We start from the raw sequence: 19634 nt of genomic DNA on the forward strand, positions 1-19634 counted from the left end.
ACGATGTGAGCAGTAGCGAGTTTTATACATCACAAAGGACGTAGAAAAAGTTCCAGATGGATTCTGCAAATTGGCAAATATAAGAAAAAAAAAAACATTATACATTTGTACCTAGACGCCCTGCAACTATACGGAATAATTCAAAATGTAAATCTAGACTAGAACATCATCTGAGATTCAGAGGATGCAGCTGTTTCCTCGTCAGCCTGCTCGCTTTTCTCTTTTTCTGCTCTCTTTCCTGCGCATCCAAAATAAATTATGCAAAATTAGTCATTATTGCTGACATGTTCTATTTGATTTTAGACTAAAATATGACCTATAATTGAATTCATTCATTTTATGTTTACTTCTGCAGGAAAACTGACTGCTAGCCTACAGAAGTGAAAGAAAATAAGGTTAATTTCTTACTTAATGCTGCCTAATTCTCGAGATCATGGTGGTAAAAAAAAAAAAAAAAAATCTCCTGATGCACTTTCTCACCTTTAGTTTACTGACATCAGGATGTTGACATATAGAATATTATATTGTATCCTGTGCAGAACAGGAGTTAGTCTGTTGGGTTTCCATCAACAAAGTGAAATGCATAAACCTTTTTTTTGTTGATGGATGCAACTCAAAAAGGGCTCCACTACAATGTGAGGGGGTCTGAGGAGAATGTTCAGAACCCTCTGATTTAAAGGGTTAGGGGGTGACAAATCGAAATGGTGAATGGACTGGTCCTTTCTCTTCAAAAAAGATTCAAGATTCCAACAACAAAACAAAAAGAATAACCTAAAATGCCTACTATGTGGATGTCACAAGAAGGACGCCATCATATTAACTTCCACTACCACTGAGGTTTTCTTTGGGGTCTGCTCAGTATTAAACGAATGTATGTATCTGAAGAGTCATCTGTTTCCTGGGGTCAACAGTTCATAATCCTTTTAACTGTTTGCGTCTTTCTATCAACAGTCCATCATAACCATGTGAAATGGTTGAACACTGCAGTATTTCATCAGTGGTACACAAATCCAAACTTGGTCTACTAATGTGGAATGGAGAATCTATAAAAGCTTTGATAAAAACCAATAAAATGGCAAAAGTGTCTTTGTGCTGACAATGTATATACATATATCTGCAATTATCTCCTTAATTCTTTTGTAAAAGAGCAAACCCTGCACGTGACATCCTTGCACACATTCTTGCACACATTGATGATAACATCTGTTCTCCGTAGCTGTAGTTTGGATGAAGTACCTGACAGGCAGTGCCCAGACTTGCAGCTCAAACAGAAAGTGATGAAACAGTGTCATTTTCACGGCTCCCGCAAGAAAAGGAGGGAGGAGGAGGAGGCGGCGGAGGAGCAAGAATGAATCCAAAGAAGTGACAGTTGTGTAGGAAATATGTATCTTTCTTAAATTCCCAAAATGGACTCCTGTGTTTGTGTGAAGAGTTTGCGTATTACTTGCCTTATGCCTAAATCTGTTTCCACGTCAGTGTGGGGACTCGCCTTCCGTATGTGGATAAAAGAAAATCCCTATGACGTAAACAGTTTAATTTAATGCTGAAGATCTGGTCAAAGGGTTCTGGTAATGTTCAAGTTGAGTGATTCTTAAACTTCAGAAGCTCCACAAGCCACAAAGTTCACACCCAGCAGCCAAAAATCATTAACAATTCAATTATAATAAAAAATTACATTATCATTATATCACTGAACCTAGCTTCTCTTCATGTTTTTCTCCAGGTCATCCATGCCTGCAGCGACTCTATGTTCCACCAGTTAGTCTTGAGAAACCATTGGGTAAGGTCCAGTGTGTAAAGATGGTAAAAGTCCAGGAATTCAATGTTAGTCATTAAACTTCCGAGTCTGTGCATGTGTATGTGTGCGCGCGCGCATGCACATGGAAGAGAGAGCTAGGGAAATGGGGGAAGAAGTGGGGTGACTAGATCCACTTTAATGTCCATTTCAATTCATAATTATTATGAATTATTAACTCCGAGCTCGTGGCAGACAAAAGATTTTCTACCAAACACGTTCACACATTTTTTTCACTGGTGATAACTACTTTTCAGTAAGGTTTACCCGAAGAGTGAAAATACGCACAATGTTTAAGCGCTCAACAATAACACTAATAATCTAAAAAGAAAACATCGAAATAGTCTCAGTGTAGTCACATGTCATTGTTTCCTCAGCCTGAGGTTCAATCACAACATAATCCGCGCATCGCAGTTTACGGCCGGTAGGGTGGGATTTTCGTTCCCATGGTTGTGATGACAGAACAGATGGTGAGGCTGCTTGTTTGGGCACCAGAGTCGGTGTCAGAGGCTTTTCTGTCCAGCTGACCTGTACAGGGCAGCTGCTCTCTGGAAGCTGCGCGCTGCTGCTTTTCACTGCTGAAGTATCGCCTGTCGCCGTGTCTCAAACACCAGTTGGAGTAGAAGGGGAGCGAAAAGCCGGGGTACGGGGTGCTTTGCTACAAAATCTCTTCGTTCGGGTTCACATCTGTATTCGAAAACATAGTTTGCGTCGCTCAGTCACCTTCCTGGAGTGGCGGATGCTGCATGGGTCACATACAGTAGCCTGCAGCATTCTTTGGTACGGAGGATTCGGCGCTTCGTAGGTGAGAGCAAAACGCCTGTTTATTTTATGCATGTGCTGATGTTTTTCGGTGCATGCCCATAGAACAGCTCGGGCGATTTTCTTAATTTCTGACTTGTATGACGGCATTAATATTTTAATCCGTTTCAGAACGATACAGATGAAGTCATCATTTTGCAGTTCTTAAAAAGATTTGAGAGCTGCACTGTTCAACAAAGATCCAATGTGACAATAATGGATTCTCGTTAAGAGACAAGACTGATTTGATTGCCCGAACAAACGGAAATATAGATTATTCAATAATAGTAATATTAAAAAAATAAATAAAATAATAATAATATTAAGGTTTATCGATGTTTGGACGTTATCATTCTGCGGTGTGTGCTCAGTCAGTCTTATCAATAAAATGCTTTTTTTGCTGTGATTTTTCGAGGAGATTGCGCTCTGCAGTCAGTCTCTACAGGGCATATCTTCATTATGAGCCGTTCCAAGTCTAGACAATCATCAATGTGTGACGTTAGGACGCAGGAAAACAAAGAAAACATGAACCAAACCTGGTGTTAAAAATGGCTTTAAGTGAAATTATTTCTGTTTTAATTGTTATAGTTTTCTCCATAAAAGATCTAAATACATCTCTACATGGATGTTGTTAAACGCGCAGTATTGCAGACTTTCCACTGTAGTTGGTTGAACTAACAATGTAGTGTAACATTTAACATTTACACATACTTACCCGGTGCAGTGCAGAGTGCACTGGGGCAGCTGAGTAGTATTCACCTCTCTCTCCACACACACACACACACACACACACACACACACACACACACACACACACACACACACACACACATATATATATATATATATATATATATATATATATATATATATATATATATATATATATATGTACACACACACATATTTATATATGTGCATGCCAAATAAGGGTGAGGAAATGAATCCTTAGGAAGTGTGTGAAATTATGACAAGGAGAGGAAAGGAGACAGACAACCCTGTGCTTCTACTAAAAAGAAAGCGGGGGGGGTCTGCATTGTTCAGGTCACCTTTGTCAAGTTGGCTCTGTTGTTTCAGCTGCTGCACTACAGAGCACCTGTTACTGAGGTCACTAATGCGGCACCAAGGGTTGAGGATCATAACTGTTTATTACAAACGTCTGGTTGAGTTTTGTCATCTTGTTTACACAGACAAAAAGATTGTGCATGATTTGCACACTGCCAATCTTCCAGCAAATGCAAGCACACAACTTTGTGTAGTCGCCCAACGAGCCAGTGATATGAAAGCTGTGGACCCCCCCCCCCGAATCTTAGCATCAACAATGCACAGTGACGTATCTCCTCAGCTGGTAACAGGGAGTGTGAGAAAATACCGACACAAAGACACGACTTGGTGTGTCTGTGCGCCATTGTGCGCCATAGGGCTACCGCTGCAGCATGTTCTGGAGCTGCAGTTCCCACAGTGGTGGAGGGGAGTTGCGGGTGTCAACAGCTTGACCTTATTCCTTTGAGAGTGTGATGTGAATTCAAACATGGGAACGCAATGAGCCATTAAAGGTCTTGTCGTTTTGTTGTGACTGAATGAGTGTTTTTATTTTATTTCATTATCAGTATATGTTTTTTCACACTCTACATAGTACTTTAAAAAGCCTTTTTAAAATAAAATATGATGCTCGGTCAATTTAAAGATTAAGTATGTCATTAAAAACAAACTAAAACACTGAAAATGTAGGTAAAAATAAGAAATAGTAAATGAACTAAGTTTGTGAAGACTTATTGTCCATTCGATGCAAACCACATTCATTCACAACATTTTTATTGTACACATGCAGTCTTCACTGTCCCTTCCCACATGTAAACTCACACATAATAAAGAAGCACATTTCCTAAAATTCCACTCAAAAGAATTAATATTGGCACGATTTCTTTGCTCTGTGCAGTAGGTCAATTTAAACAGAGAAAGTTAATTTCCCTTGACCTCTGAGTCTTTCCAAATAGGGATTCCCCAGAGATTAGAGACCTTGGCATGTCACTATGATTAATCGATACTCCAATGACAACATATTGGCTTTTCACACACGCTGCAACTTTAAGGAGAGCTGAGGTGGAGAGGGAGAGTGTGGACAAAAAAAAGGGACAGAAAAAAAAATAAAGCCAAAGAAGAAAAATTGTGTCAAGATCCATCTCTGTTCCACAGGGAAATAAGCCTCCTGTATGGATTTGCGGTAAATGGAAATACAGAGACAATTTGCTGCTCTGCGACTTTTAACCTTCAGTGGATTCTGAAGAAATCATGCAGCGTACTTTTCCGTGATTCCATACATACTATTCGATTTTGTCATTGCTCCTTGAGTCCTGTGGCGTTTTCAGCTCCTCCTGTAGTCTTCGAGCTCTCCACCTTCTCTCTCTTTGCGCTCTGTCTTTTTCCTGACTGGTTGGACATGCATCCCTCTCAGCTACACCTCTGCAATCAGCAGCTGCACCAAAGCCCTCTGTGATGTGAAGTGAGACACTTGCATACTAATGGAGCAGAAACAGGATGTCTCTCAGGCAGGCCAGCACAGTGAGGACATGAAGAAAACATCAGGCGGCATTGCTTAGGTTTCAGTGCCACATTACAGCTCTGGATTGATGCTGTTTGTCATGGCAAACTCGAAGCATTAGTAAATGAATAAGTGTCTTATTATAATATAGCGTATGGTGATGCATGTGCAAAGTATAGTTTTATTTATTGGTTCCTCTGCGAGGGCAGTGTTTTCCTTGCACATATGGTTGGCTGTTTAATCATACCAGTGGGTTTCTATTGCACCAGCCCAAGTTTTTACTGGCATATTTCATTCGCTGCCTGATGGCACTAATAGCTGTCTTCTCATATCTTTGGTTATGGAACAAATGCCGGTGGCATAGCCGTTGCCATGGTGATGGCATGTCTGTGAGCCTGTTGTGTGGCTGCTGATACAGAAACACTGCTCACATTTTGCACCCAGTGAAACGGGCCCCAGAAACAGATGGGTGAAAGAATTGCCTCCTGTGAAAAATGATGTGGTGCGCTATCAAGTGAGGTCCCTCCTGGCTGTGCCAGGGGCATATGGTGAAATATAATATTAGCGGCAATTCTTAGAAGGGCGTAAAATCAAATGAACTGAAATTACTCATAAAACAACACAAGTGTCATGATTTTTATTCAATCAAAGTGTTTTCAAATCACCTCTTTAATGTCTGTGATTGAAAACAACGACTGCCAGGTGCACCCATAAAGACTTGCACGCCGCAGATCTAAAGAGAAATGATCTTGCATCTGATTGCAGGTTTGTTTTCCTTCAGGGGCTCTCATTATCTCGCCACTTGTATTGTCCAAAGAAAATGTCTTATAAATAGATTTATGGAGCCTTAACATAGAACAGACAAACTTCGTTATGTTCCGCAATTACATCCTGCTGTCATGCTTCGGACTCTCAGGGCCAATGAACCTCTGAAGGTTCAGCTGAACCAAGTGCAGACCAATTGTAGATTCCGTGCAGCAATTGTAGATGGTTGTTGACGCATTTTATATACATAATGTGAACTTGGATTAAAACCTCATAACTACTGGGTGTGCTGTGAGAGTAAATCCCTCAGCTTGAGCCTTCAGTTTAGACAGTCAGCTGGATAATGCCGAGCTACTGAAGGATTTTTCTTCCTCCTTCTAGTGTTCTGAGTATGCATGCATGTAAAAATCAGCAAGTCAAATAAGAATAGGCAAGGACGGGTATGTGTCGGGGGATGTGTTGCGATGGGACGAAAAATGTATTTTGTGTGAAAGTGTAGATCCAAATGTAAGAAGAAATATGTTTCATACAATATCTGTGCTCTCTGCTGCCACAGCCGAGTGATTAGCAATAGATTTTCAGCATAAAGGTGCTCGTACCCAAGAGGTGCAGCCCTGCTGTGGCAGTGAGTGTATTATATTATATCTCAAACCGAATCTCTGCTGCATCCCTGAGAGCAGTGAAAACAGTTCATAAAGTTGTCCACCACCCACCCTCTTGTTGATATGATCTGGTAGGACTTTACAAGTCCTCTGTTGCAGTTTAAATTGTGAGACTGAAGTGTGTTGCCCACTACAGAATATATAGTTATCATGAGGAAGTTGTACGTGGAGCTTCTCAGTTACAGAAGCAGTCTATAAGACTGCACAGAACACACAAGCTGTGTAGAAAACTGTAAGAATGTGCATTAAAGGCCATAACACTCTGACACAATGTATGCAAAAAAAGCGATGGACATAGATTAAAGTTATCCTTCAAACACGTTAGTAAGAGTAGCAGTGAGCAGGGGGTCAGAGCAGCAGGCTGCATGGCTTAGCACTGGACCAGCAAAGGCTCGATGTTATGAACAGGTGGGAAGCCATTCCAATCACTTCAGCAGAACTGGTCCGTGGCCAACAATACGTGTGTGTGTGGGTTGAGCGGAGAGAGTGTACGTGTAAATTTGTGTACTGCAATCATTATGAAGCAAACTACCAGTGAAAAAGAGCATATGTGCCCAACAAAACTTCCCAGGGTCAATAAGGTCAACACGTACACACAGCAAGACATAGGTGGGGACCGGATGCTGACTCCCACAGTGTTGCCAGGCTGCCAGAAACCTAGTGGCAGGTGTCTGAGTTTTATGGCCTCAGCATGAAAACAAACATCACTCCTCCTGTCTTCTCCAATTTAATACCCGAGCAACGCAACACATGGAGCAAGAGAGAGAGGACAGATAAATGTGTTATCGAGGAGATTTCTACATATATTTATAGGCAAGTAATTAAAATGAAGAACATATGACTGGATTATTTAAATGATGGATGATTAAAAGCAGAAGGAGAAGCCACATGTTCAGAGTTTTCTAATCAGGATCTATGAATAGTAGGCACACGTTCCTGCTGCCTCACTTTAGTCACACTGAGAGAATCATTAGATCGGATAGTGTGTGACCAGGTCACTGCAGAGATCAGCCACCTGATCCAAGGTAGCATATGAATTCTTTTGAGAAACTGGGGTGAGCGCTGAAGCTTTAATGCTTAAACTTTCTGTGGTATATTTCCTCTATTTGACTGAATTTGCCTTTTTTTTGTATGTGCAGTTCCTCTCCTCTGCTGCATTTCAATTTCTAGAAACAACTTATTTCTCGACATGGCACAGGCTTTTATTCTGTATCTGTCAAGCAGTTTTTACATTATGGTGTATGCGATGTTAAGGGAAAAACAGCGAGAATCTGTCAACACATCGCAAAGCGTGAACAGACACCATATGAAAGGTGAGGGAAAACAATCTGTATCTATTTTATGTTAATATCTGAGGAACCTGCTACTTACGATCTGAAATAAATGTTACCCATCTCGCACACACACACACACACACACACACGCACACGCATGCACAAACTCAACCTCAGTATGTGAGGATCAAAACAAGCGTTAGTGTTAGTCACACTGGAAGCTGAAACTGCAGTTGTTTGTTTTAGTGAAAGAAAGCCAAGAGCCTCTTTTGCTTTCCCATTTCTCTGTCTTCTATTATAGGAATAAATGGAGATTTCCTTTCAGTTGTTTAGGATGCGTACCGACACATAGACACAAACACAACCTCACATACAGACAAGATACCGTGTCTGCACGTGCAAAACTAGCTAAAAGAAGAATGTTATTTTTCTAGTTTGTAACAGTATAGAGGAATTCTTTTTATTTGTTCAAAGAAACTGACAGCAGTTCCTCATTCTCAACACTCATATTGCTTGTCTGTGCCGGTCATTCTTAGTAATATTTGTCAGACTGGGTGACATCAGACTGTAGAACAAAAGCAAAAAAGCATAAAATCTTAAAAATGCGCTGGTGGCTCAGGATGACAGTCAGCTCATCTTAATCTCAACAAACCTGGACGTGCACAGTTATACAGCGGGCCCACAGCTCAAACTTTTTTTGTGACTGCCTACCATGGGTCTTTATCATAAGCAGTGAGTGATTAACAGTGAAGAGCACTCACTCCCAGTATATTAAGCCTGTTGTGTAATGGGCTCACAGCCAGAGTTGCCGGCTGCTCCCACCCTGCTCGCTCGTTGAAGAGGATAACTGAAACTAAGCTGGTATGCAGATAATCTAACCAAACCAGAGAGAGAGCGAGAGAAAACATTTTCATAATCTCCAAGGAGACAGATACATCAAGGAGGCACAGGCAAAAACAAACCTATCATCCTACGTGCTGAAAAGTGTAGTGCTCAGTCTAAAAATGTTGCCTCTTTCTCCCTGTTAGTTAACCTGCTTGGGTAAAATGGCAGTTTTAGTGAAGGAGGAGCAAGATTTTAAATACGTTGCAATGCCTTGTGATTTCATTGCTGTAACACTAAAGCTTTACATGTAAATAAAGAGTGCCTCGCTCAAGAGCAAATTTCAAGCAGTCCTTTGGGATGACTTGTTTCAGCTGAAGTTCATTTCAAGATCTCAAATGAATTAAACACACTTCTGCTTATTATCAGTTATGTCTGGATGTGTGAGCTACAATTTAAAATGATGATAAATTCCTATGTGACTCAAGGGGAACCACATGAATTTGACAGATTCTTTCTGCCCTGTTAGACACATCATTTTAAATATCCCTAAACATCTGTGAGGTGCTGGTATGGAAATGTGACGTGTCTCATTTTTTTCCATCATCTTGAAATTAATAATGAACTCATTACTTTCTCACTTCATTCTGTTATGCCGTTTTTCAATTTTCCCCCCCAGTTACTTATATCCCTTAACAGCTGCTTTACTCTTTTTCTTTTTCAGGTCAAAACCTCAAGTTGAAGTTTGGATCTAATGCCTGTCCTGCCTGTCTTTTGCAAACTCCGTCCTCTTGGTTAGAAATCACTATTCTCAACCTACAGCAGCTAGCTACAAAGGAGACTAATGCTTATTAACCGTACCCTTATATCCTCCTCCCAAACGCTGCCTCTCATTTAAGCCTTTTGTGAGCAGGGAGAGGAGACAACATGGCGCTCAGCTGTCAGCCTTGGCCTCCTCTAATCTGGTTGTGCATAGGATTGCTTCTTTGCTTTCTGTCACCGGCACACGGCAAAGATTGCCCTCATTTGTGTGTTTGCGAGATCCGCCCTTGGTTCACCCCTCAGTCAACCTACAAGGAGGCAACTACAGTGGATTGCAATGATTTAAGGCTAACACACATCCCTACCAACCTGTCAGTGGATACCCAAGTGTTACTGCTCCAAAGCAACGCCATCTCTCGTACCAGCGGAGAGCTGGAGGTACTGTTTAACTTGACGGAGCTAGATTTATCCCAAAACAACTTTAGCACTGTGGAAGCTGTCGGCCTCACAAGCATGAACCACCTGACCACCCTGCATCTAGAGGAGAACCAGATCACGCAGCTGCCAGACCACTGCCTGCAAAACCTCTCCAACCTTCAGGAGCTCTACATCAACCACAACCAGATAAGCTCCATCTCCCCTCGAGCATTTGCAGGACTGCACAGTCTGCTGCGCCTCCACCTTAACTCCAACAGGCTCCATGTCATAGATAGCCGCTGGTTTGAAGAAACACCCAATCTTGAGATTCTCATGATTGGGGAGAATCCAGTTATTGGCCTCCTAGACATGAACTTCAAGCCCCTAGTAAGGCTGAGAAGTCTGGTTCTGGCTGGAATGGATCTCACTGATGTTCCACCCGATGCATTTGTAGGTTTAGATAATTTGGAGAGCATTTCTTTCTATGACAACAAATTGGTCAGTATCCCCCAACTGGCCCTTCAGAAAGTTCCCAATCTCAAGTTCTTGGATTTAAACAAGAATCCAGTCCAGAAAATTCAAGAAGGAGACTTCAGAAACATGCTACGTCTGAAGGAGCTGGGCATCAACAACATGATGGAGTTAGTGTCTATTGACCGTTATGCTATGGACAACCTCCCAGAACTGACTAAACTAGAGGCAACCAACAACCCGAAGCTGTCTTATATCCACAGGTTTGCATTCAGGGATATGCCATCCCTTGAGAGTCTGATGCTTAATAATAATGCTCTTACTGCCCTTTACAAGCAAACTGTGGATGTGTTGCCAAATCTGCGGGAGATCAGTCTCCACAGCAACCCATTGCGGTGTGATTGTGTCATACAGTGGATGAGTTCTAACAGGACCACGGTGCGCTTCATGGAGCCCTTGACTATGCTGTGCACCTCCCCACCAGAATTTAGAGGTCAACGAGTCAGAGAGTTCAGGCTGCTGGAGTCAACGGAGCAGTGTCTTCCCCTTATATCCCATGAAACCTTTCCCAGCCACTTGAATCTAGAGCTGGGCATGAGCGTGAGCCTGGACTGCCGGGCAATGGCTGAACCAAATCCAGATATATACTGGGTGACTCCTCTTGGAAACAAAATCACAATGGACACTGTGTCAGAGCGCTATCACTTGAGCAGCGAGGGCACCCTGCGGCTTTCTCACGTGCAGGTGCAAGATTCTGGTCGTTACACCTGCGTGGCCCAGAACACTGAAGGGGCCGACACACGGGTCGCCACCATCCGCATAAATGGAACCCTGCTCGACAGCGCTCAGGTGATGAAGATTTATGTCAAGCAGACGGAGTCACACTCCATCTTGGTGTCCTGGAAAGTCAACTCTAATGTCATGTCCTCGAACCTGAAGTGGGCTTCGGCCACCATGAAGATTGACAATCCACACATCACCTACACAGCCCGTGTCCCTGTAGATGTCCACGAGTACAACCTCACGCACCTTCAACCTGCCACCGAGTACGAGGTATGCCTCACTGTCTCCAACATCCACCTGCAGACACACAAGTCTTGCGTTAATGTGACAACACGTAGCGCTACCTTTGCCCTGGACCTGACAGACCAGCACCCAAGCGCAGCTGTGCTAGCTGTCATGTCAACCATGTTGCTCTTCCTCAGTCTGGCCACTGTGGGCATCTACATGGCCCGAAGATGGAAGAGGAAAAATTACCACCACTCCTTGAAGAAATACATGCTGAAGACATCCTCCATTCCACTTAACGAGCTCTACCCTCCACTCATTAACTTATGGGAGGCTGACGGTGAGAAGGACAAAGATGGGAGCACAGAGGGAAAACCCTCTCCTGTTGACACCACACGCAGTTATTACATGTGGTGAGGATTCACTGAGGATTTATTGTCTCCAGCAGCACAACGACACACTTTTGCCATTTTGGGGCAAAAGTTGACTAAAGTTGCAATTTTTTTGTATTCTCAGCTTTGCTAATAAGAGGCAGAGTGATCAAGTGCAGGATTTTTATTAGTATAGCGTATCGCCTTTGTTTGATTCTTTCTAACGTTCTGGACTTTCCAAGATGGCAGCTGTAGTTAGCCTCCAGGTTGTCTTAGTTGCTCTGCTCTGTTTCTGTGGTACATTTTTGACTCACTTATTTTTGGGAAGCTTCTACAGCAGCAGGGTCGATGAACTTCTTCCAGCATTACTAGAAATGTTTCTTTCTCGGTTTTGTAAAACAGTTAATCTGTTGCGCACTGATAGATAAAGGAGTTTGTACAAACTTCGAAGCTGACAATGGGGTTTAGACTTGTTAAACTGTCTACTGAATGTTAGCAATTGTGCAGTAATGTTGTATCAACTATATCTTTGAACTTTCTCATTTACAGCGCAAGATATTAGGATTTTAGTTTGCAGATAAATGTGATGTTAAATGCTAGAAATGCAAATGTTTGATAAGTACCTTTTGACTTCTTTTTCCTTAAGGTGCACTAGAAGCCTTTTGACTTTTTGTTCATTCTTTTATTTGGCTAGACATTTGTTGGCTGCTTAGTTTATTATTTTCACATGCAACATGTATACTAAACACGTTAAAATAAATAACATTTTGATTCTTTTACAGAACTTTGGGAGTTTTCTGTGACTCTTTGGCATTAGAATTGCATCTGTTCGCTTTAGATTAACAGTGTTAGTGGTTGATGACACATGCTGTATTTAGGCTCTGAATCTCATGTCTTAATAAATGGTACTGTAAGCTCTCAGTTCCACAGATAGACGTGAATGTGTGCTGCCCTCTGGTGGATGCTACATATTAAAACTAATCATGTTTAATATGGCTGTTTATCAAAGCTTTTACTTTCAGTACATAACTAATACAACATACAAAAAAGAGGAAATACTGCTTTATTACAACAACTTTATAATGGAAATATATGAAACAGTGATTTTGAGCAAAAAAAGTACAAGTTTCTATAATGATTTTACAGCAAAGTCATTTTCTGTACATTAAGATTTACTTTCAGCACAACCAGCTTTTAGCTGATAATGGCAACAATAAAAAAAAACCCACACTAATCTGTTCCAGTGAAAGGTACAGTAACTTGAATTATTAATATTTTTCCCACCAGTGCTCAAAGGTGGCCAGAGAAAGCTTTTCCATTCATTTCTTATGAAAACATCTGAAAAACTATAAAAAGTGAGAATACTGTGAACATATATCATAGTAGAGAAGATTTACTGTCCATCATATTCAGATGTTTGGCAATGAGATCACAGATCACAGGTTGCATGTCCTTCCTGCATAGTCAACAACAGGTTTAGGCAGCAGCTTCAGTAAAAGTGTGTTTAAGACAAGCAGGTGAGATTATCGTTTCTCCTGAGAAACACAGCGGAAACCAAGATTAGAAGCTGAGCTGTCCGGTGTATTTTGGCTTCTTGCTGCACAGCGATACCTGTAACAGTAAGACTGAAAAAGGGGGGGAACGGGGGGGAAATGTACTGTGAATGAACTGAATAATGTCAGTAACAGACACTGCTTTGTGATATTTTACTGTTTGATAGTCAAGACTACTGATATTAATCTTGTAGAAAGCCTGCTTATGCACAGTCTCCAATCACTGACCTCTCGGGTCCCTCACATGTGTAACTATAATGTGAAACAAGAAGAAAACTGTGGCCAGTCAACATGTGACAAGGCTGTCACTAGCATCAAAAGCCCCATGAACCAGAAAGGAAAGAATGAATACATCTATCCCTTTGTTATCCCACAGGTGGAGAGTAACAGAGAGCAGAGAGCTACCCTACTTCCTCTTAGAAATGCTAATATCAGTTGTCTGGATTCAGTGTTTCCAACAATAACATGGTTTCTCCAACAGCCAGAACCGCTTTACTTTCACTGATCACTTTATTCCAAAAAATCCCACAAAATCCCAGTGAGTGAGGCCCTTGGTATATTAAACAAATAAATAATTAACCACGTTTTAAATTTCAGATTTAAAAAACTGGATGTTTAACATAATTTTTTTCATACCCTGTGGCACATGTATGACCCTCCCTTCTTCACTTTATCTTTGCCTGAGGGAGGCCCCGTCTGAAAGAGAGCAATGGTAGATAATAATTACAGAAGAAGAAAAAATCAACACCCACGACAATTACAAAAGCCTGAATGTAATCTGCCATTACTGGGTTGCGTTGCGGGTCCGTGGTGTGATGCACAGTCCACCAGTCTGCTGTCCATTCCCATGCATTCCCCACCATGTCGTACAGACCAAAAGCATTGGGAGGAAAGGACATCACCTGTAGGGTATAAGGGCACTACTGTCACTTTACTGCAATGTTTTTAAAAATACATTATTGTTAATATTATCATTTCTAATTTCTAAATTCTACACTAATTCTAAAAGTAGTCTAATCTATCTATCTAAAGGATATTTAAGCCCTGTGGCTTGAAGAACTATTGTGCATGAATATTTGTGTCTTTCAATGGTACACACAGTATATTATGGTAATTAGAACACGCTAATGCTACAGTATTATTTGGCCTGTTAGTGCTGCTGACAAACTGATATCCTTAATCACAGTGAGAAAATAAAATGAATAAATACATAAATAATAAAAACTATATCAACTTTTGTGAACATAAATTAGACATGAAATACCAATGATATGATACTATTATGAGGCGCTATAGGTTTTAAATGCATAAAACGGGTCATTTTAGCCCCTTGCCAAGTAGTTTCTAGAAAACATGATGACACTATAATATCTGATATAGATAAGAATCTTTAAACTTATTTTGGTTGCTTAACTCCTCCCAGTATAGAAGGAGTTTGTAGACAAAGGAACAAACACAGAGATTTTCTTTTATAGTAAGATACTGTTCATTGTTGTTAAAATAACTTGCAAAAAAGATGACTGCAGAAAATTGTTTATTTACACATGCACAGATTTTTAAGTTACGTAAACAAAAAAAAGTGTCAAGTTAGTGAAGCTGAGGGTTGACTTTACAGGTTTGATGGGTTCAGTGACATTCTTGGAAAAAAGACTGGGCATTTACATGGTAGATGGAAACTGAAAAGCTTTGTTATCTTAATGCAGAAAGCAGAATGTTGAAACACAAATCAAACCTCTAAACCCGCTGGACAACTAAAGGGATTTCTTAACTGAGCTCAAGTTCCCCTATTACTTCAACATCAGTGACTGCCTTTTACCCTAACAAGGTGACATAATGCAGATTAGAATATCATTTTACATCAACACCGTATACTCTTAAAGATTTCACACAGAAATCGGATATTCAGGATTCATACTAGAATTGGAACTATGAAGTTGCCTCTGTGAAGAAAGACTGGATTTATGTTGTCTTTTTGTAATCTATGTAATCTCTCAAGGCTGCAAGCTTCTTTTGTGACTTCATCGAGCTTTGGAATGCGTAATTATGTCTAGTATTTTCCTGGGCCAAACTTTTTCTGACTAAACCTGAAATATGAGATCCCTCAACACACCCATAATTATGGCATTTCTTCATTCTTGCTTGTGTCTCTTACCGGTGAAGTTTTGCTATACCCATCTTCTCCAGAGTTGTGTGTGGGGAAGTCTCCCTGCCAGAGGTTAGCAAAGTGTTGTCCTTTAGGGTTCAACTTGTTTCCCCATGGATAAAGTCTAAATGTAGGCGTGGTATACCAGGAAAGTAATCTGAGACATATTTCATGTAGGAAATGCACATTTTCAAACATCTTTCACAGAAAAGTTCCTTTTGCATTTGTGCTTATGAATCTTCTGCTCACTTTGGTCATACGTTGTTATTATTCCCATTTTTGAATGCACATTTCAGACTAGAGGTTTGTTAGTATTTCCCCCTCTTATAAACTGTGTGTTAAGCAACTGTAACAAAGCAGTTTCCCTACATGGATCAATAATGTGTTTTCTGATTATGATGCATCATCATCATCATCATCATCAGTTAACATCTTACCTGTCTTTCAGGCCACCCCTGCAGGCATACTCCCACTCTGCTTCTGTAGGGAGTCTCTTGTTAGCCCAGGAGCAGTAGGCAACAGCATCTATCCACGAGACATGCAAAACAGGATGATGGAGCCTAAAAAACACAGATTTAAAGTAATTTACCGAGCTCTTATCATCTTTTCATAAATAAAAGAAGAGTGAAGGTTTGATGCTTGATAGGTGTTTTATATAAATGTGGAGCGTATTATTGAAAACATTACGAAGTTTTTAGTAAAAGAGAGTTTTTCTACCTGTCTGTGATGTTGGAGTCTGGGCCCTCAGGGTGCCTCCAGGAGGCTCCTTTGACTGGAAGCCACCAAGGGGCAGCGGCCACCTAACAACAAATGGTAGTAACGGTTGTTACGGACCGCATTATGCTTTTCACACTTTCTTTTCTGTTTTTCTCTTGCAAAGCCCACTGATGTGCAACTCCTCAAACAACAGGCCATTTTCAACACTCTTAAACAGTTGTAGTATAAATCATCACGTCCAGCTAAAGACAAAAACGTGCTCTCTGAAGGTGCTGGGTTAAAACTAAAATGTAATTATTTAAATGAATAAAACATACTGTGCTGCATTTATAAAATGCAATCCCTGTCAAAGGCTGCCTTATTTATTTTAATATTATTTGACTGGAGCAGCTTACAGTTCCCAAGAACAACATTTGTCATGATGCTAATATTGATGCTGTGCTGCTAATTTTTAATATATCTAAAATGTTGAATGTAAATATGTGAGATATATTATATTAAAGTGGCCGATCCACTGTGTCCTCAGATTCAGAGCATGCATAAAGACTCCTGTGTTTCCTCTTTTGCTGCCAAAAACAGAAAATTTGGCGTGCTTTTCTTGTGACTGGGACATTTTAGAGTGTGAGAAGTGGCTCAAAAAAGGGTGGACTGCTCATACCTTTGTTTGAGGGCATATAAAATAGCCACAAGGTGGGCATGATGAAAATGTGATATAGAGAACTCAAAGGAGAAAAGCATGGGGTTCAAATGAAACCTTTGACCTAGCTCAGCATCAGTGTTGTTTGTGGGAGAGAAAAACTCCCTTTGGGAACTTTAGCTACATGTACTTATATGAACAAAAAAGCTTTTTTACACATAAACATTTACAGACATCTAAACACAGCATGAAAGCCTGTGAGGTTACATTTATTACAACACTTTATATTTACTGTTGTCTACTAAACATAGTGTGTGAACTTGGACCTCTAGTCCTGCAAGCTACCAATATCTATGTGTAAGCAATAAATAGTTTGTTAGATCGTTGCATAAGTGCAAACTAATGTAGAGCACATCTTTGACTGTGTGCTCGTTTTGTGCAGTGAAATCGAAAGCATGACATGTAGCCTGCACATGTCTTCCTTCAAAGCTACAACTGATGTAGCAGGTAAAAAGTGAGCTGCACAGGTAAGTCGCCTGCTCAGTGGTACACTTACTGCTTGAGTGACTTGGCTTTTCACTGGCTCACTCAAAAGTCCCTCAAAAACAAACGAGTCTCCAAATTTCTCTGCCTAAAAATCAGAAAAGACACAGATTTTATGGGCAAAAAACAACACCAGGATAATGAAAACCACTCACAGAAAAATATTGTTTTATTTTTTAAATATTTTTTAAAACCTCAGTCACATATCCTGTCGCAAGGACGAAGCTCTGAAACTGTTGGTTAGTGACTTCATGGATGTCTATGTTGAAGGAGTCCACATACACCACTCTCTGGGGGCCCTCACCGTCTGGGGGGATGCCTGGGTTGTCTGTTCCCATCAGGAACTCCCCTCCAGAAATCTGCACCATCTGCACGGAACAAGTACAATTTTTATTTACATATGCAAACAAACTGTGCTAGAAACTGGAATGTAGATTCAGGATTAATAACTCTTATGAGCTACAAGATCATAACAACCAATAAAGAACACAATAAAACAATGAAGATCTATAATATATCTAGTAAAAATCTAAGTTATTAGCCACCTATAAATAATAGAAATACTAGTAGAAATAAAAAAAATATGACACCAGAGTGCCACAAATGTGCAATATTAAGAGGGTAACTTACAGGAAACAAAGGCTAGGCTGTCAAACTTCCTGCTTCTGCATTCAAGTCATATTTACAGCACATGGTGTTATGGTTTATTTAAACACACAACTAAAATTAGCACATATGTGGACACAATTTTGCAACCCTTGGTTTTGGTGTTAATCGACAGATCTGTGTTGCAGCTGATTGGCTACAAGGCCTTGCTTATGCATGGGAACCTCAGGAGGCCTAATAGTTCCAAGAACGATCAGATTCGACTTTGGTAACAACTTTATGACATTTTGCACGCATAACCTTATCTCCACACTCTCACAAAATAGCGGTGTTTTTTTTTTTTTTTTTTCTGTAACAGGAGTCGCAACATACCGGACTTTGTGTTTCCCGCTCATTGTCCTGCACCTGATTCGTCCTGTCATTTGCGTCTTTGGAGTATTTGAGATCAGGATCTGTGGAAGCTGCTTTACCCTCATCCTCGTCCAAGGGATCCACAGTTGGAGCGTCTCTAGTCAGCTTATCACAACCGCAGCCCGCCGCTCTTTCCGGGCCTGGAGGTTCTGCGCTACATGAACTCTGAAGACACAACACTTTGCTCACACATCCAAATATGAACAATAAGGTGAAATAACGCAACATTTTGATGGTTTGTTTCCAAGGCATAGCTCAGGGTCCATGCATGATGTTGACACTGTTGCTTCCGTAAAGTCACGTGGTCAGTCAGCTGGCTACAGTGTAACAAAACGTAACCCTTTCCTTCCCGAAGTGAATGTTTGCTGTGGACTAAACTCTGTTAATCCACAAAAACACTGCAAATTCTGATCACGGCTCGCAAATACAGCTACATCCGGGGGTGTATGATGATATTAATACAATCGCTTATCTGAAATACACTTCAATGACTTATTCGCCCAAAATCACACAGATTTTTGACCTTTCTGTTTTGTTTTGTTTTTTTTTTACAGAAAAATAGACTTCTTCGTATAAATCTGGGCAGCGCAGTAGCAGGAGTGATAACCCAGCTCAGATTTTCTTAGCGGTAGGATGGGGCGACGTGGACATCATTTCCCAGCTATCAACACTACGGCCGCTTGAGAAGAAGAAGTGGAAGTGAGCCACTGCGGTAAAGTGAGCCGTCATTTGTGAGCCGCGGTCAAGCCAGCCGCCTCCTATCCGCCGCATAAATTTCCTTGCGCTTTTACACCAGTCTTTACGGTAGCGCCTTTTCGCTTTATATCCTGATTGAAAGCCTACACTCGCGCACACATGCACGCGCGTGAACAGTCACACGCACGCGCGCACATAAATTACAATGGAACAGCCCAATACAGCCATCGTGACAGTCTGGTTGCATATTCAAAAATTCATTAAAAATCATTATTAAAAGTTGATGCCAAGCTTTCAACACAATCCTCTTCTGGGACACCTACTTTACCTCTGGGCCAGTTTTTACCCGGATTTACTGTAATATTACTCAGAAATCACAGTAAACTCATATTCAGTGCAATACAGTCAATGCACTACAATTATGTTTATTTCAAAAATTCATTAAAAGTCATCCTGAATAGTTGAGGTCCAACTTTCAACACATCCCCCCTCTGGGACACCTACTGTACCTGTGTGCCAATTTTCATCCAGATTTACTGTAGAATTCCTCAGAAATTAAAGGGTACTTGTATTCAATGCAATACAGTCAATACAATAGAATTATGTCAATTTTCAGAAATTCATTAAAAATCATCCTG

At 40.8% G+C, this 19634-nt stretch overlaps 2 protein-coding genes across 2 annotated transcripts; one reads left to right on the top strand and one right to left on the bottom strand.

Annotated features, from left to right (window-relative positions):
- The first annotated feature begins 2210 nt into the window (after positions 1–2210).
- On the top strand, positions 2211–12474 carry LOC146709513 (leucine-rich repeat neuronal protein 1-like). The gene is made up of 2 exons (XM_085456504.1): positions 2211–2600; positions 9386–12474. Exon 2 carries the CDS (start codon positions 9589–9591, stop codon positions 11734–11736), a length of 2148 nt encoding a protein of 715 aa, XP_085312630.1. The 5' UTR covers positions 2211–2600; positions 9386–9588; the 3' UTR covers positions 11737–12474.
- A 263-nt stretch (positions 12475–12737) lies between these two features.
- sumf1 (sulfatase modifying factor 1) lies at positions 12738–18948 on the bottom strand. The gene is made up of 9 exons (XM_085456506.1): positions 18262–18948; positions 17478–17651; positions 17297–17371; positions 16104–16186; positions 15824–15946; positions 15396–15510; positions 14032–14145; positions 13880–13939; positions 12738–13315 (listed from the first exon to the last, which is right to left on the bottom strand). The coding sequence occupies exons 1-9, from the start codon at positions 18550–18552 to the stop codon at positions 13214–13216; spliced, it is 1137 nt and encodes a 378-aa protein (XP_085312632.1). The 5' UTR covers positions 18553–18948; the 3' UTR covers positions 12738–13213.
- Between the last annotated feature and the right edge of the window lie 686 nt (positions 18949–19634).

The sequence above is a fragment of the Copadichromis virginalis genome, linkage group LG5 (genome assembly GCF_057382275.1).
Source record: "Copadichromis virginalis isolate Kocher_CV1m ecotype Utaka linkage group LG5, C_Virginalis_male_GT1.1, whole genome shotgun sequence".
NCBI classification, from domain to species: domain Eukaryota; kingdom Metazoa; phylum Chordata; class Actinopteri; order Cichliformes; family Cichlidae; genus Copadichromis; species Copadichromis virginalis.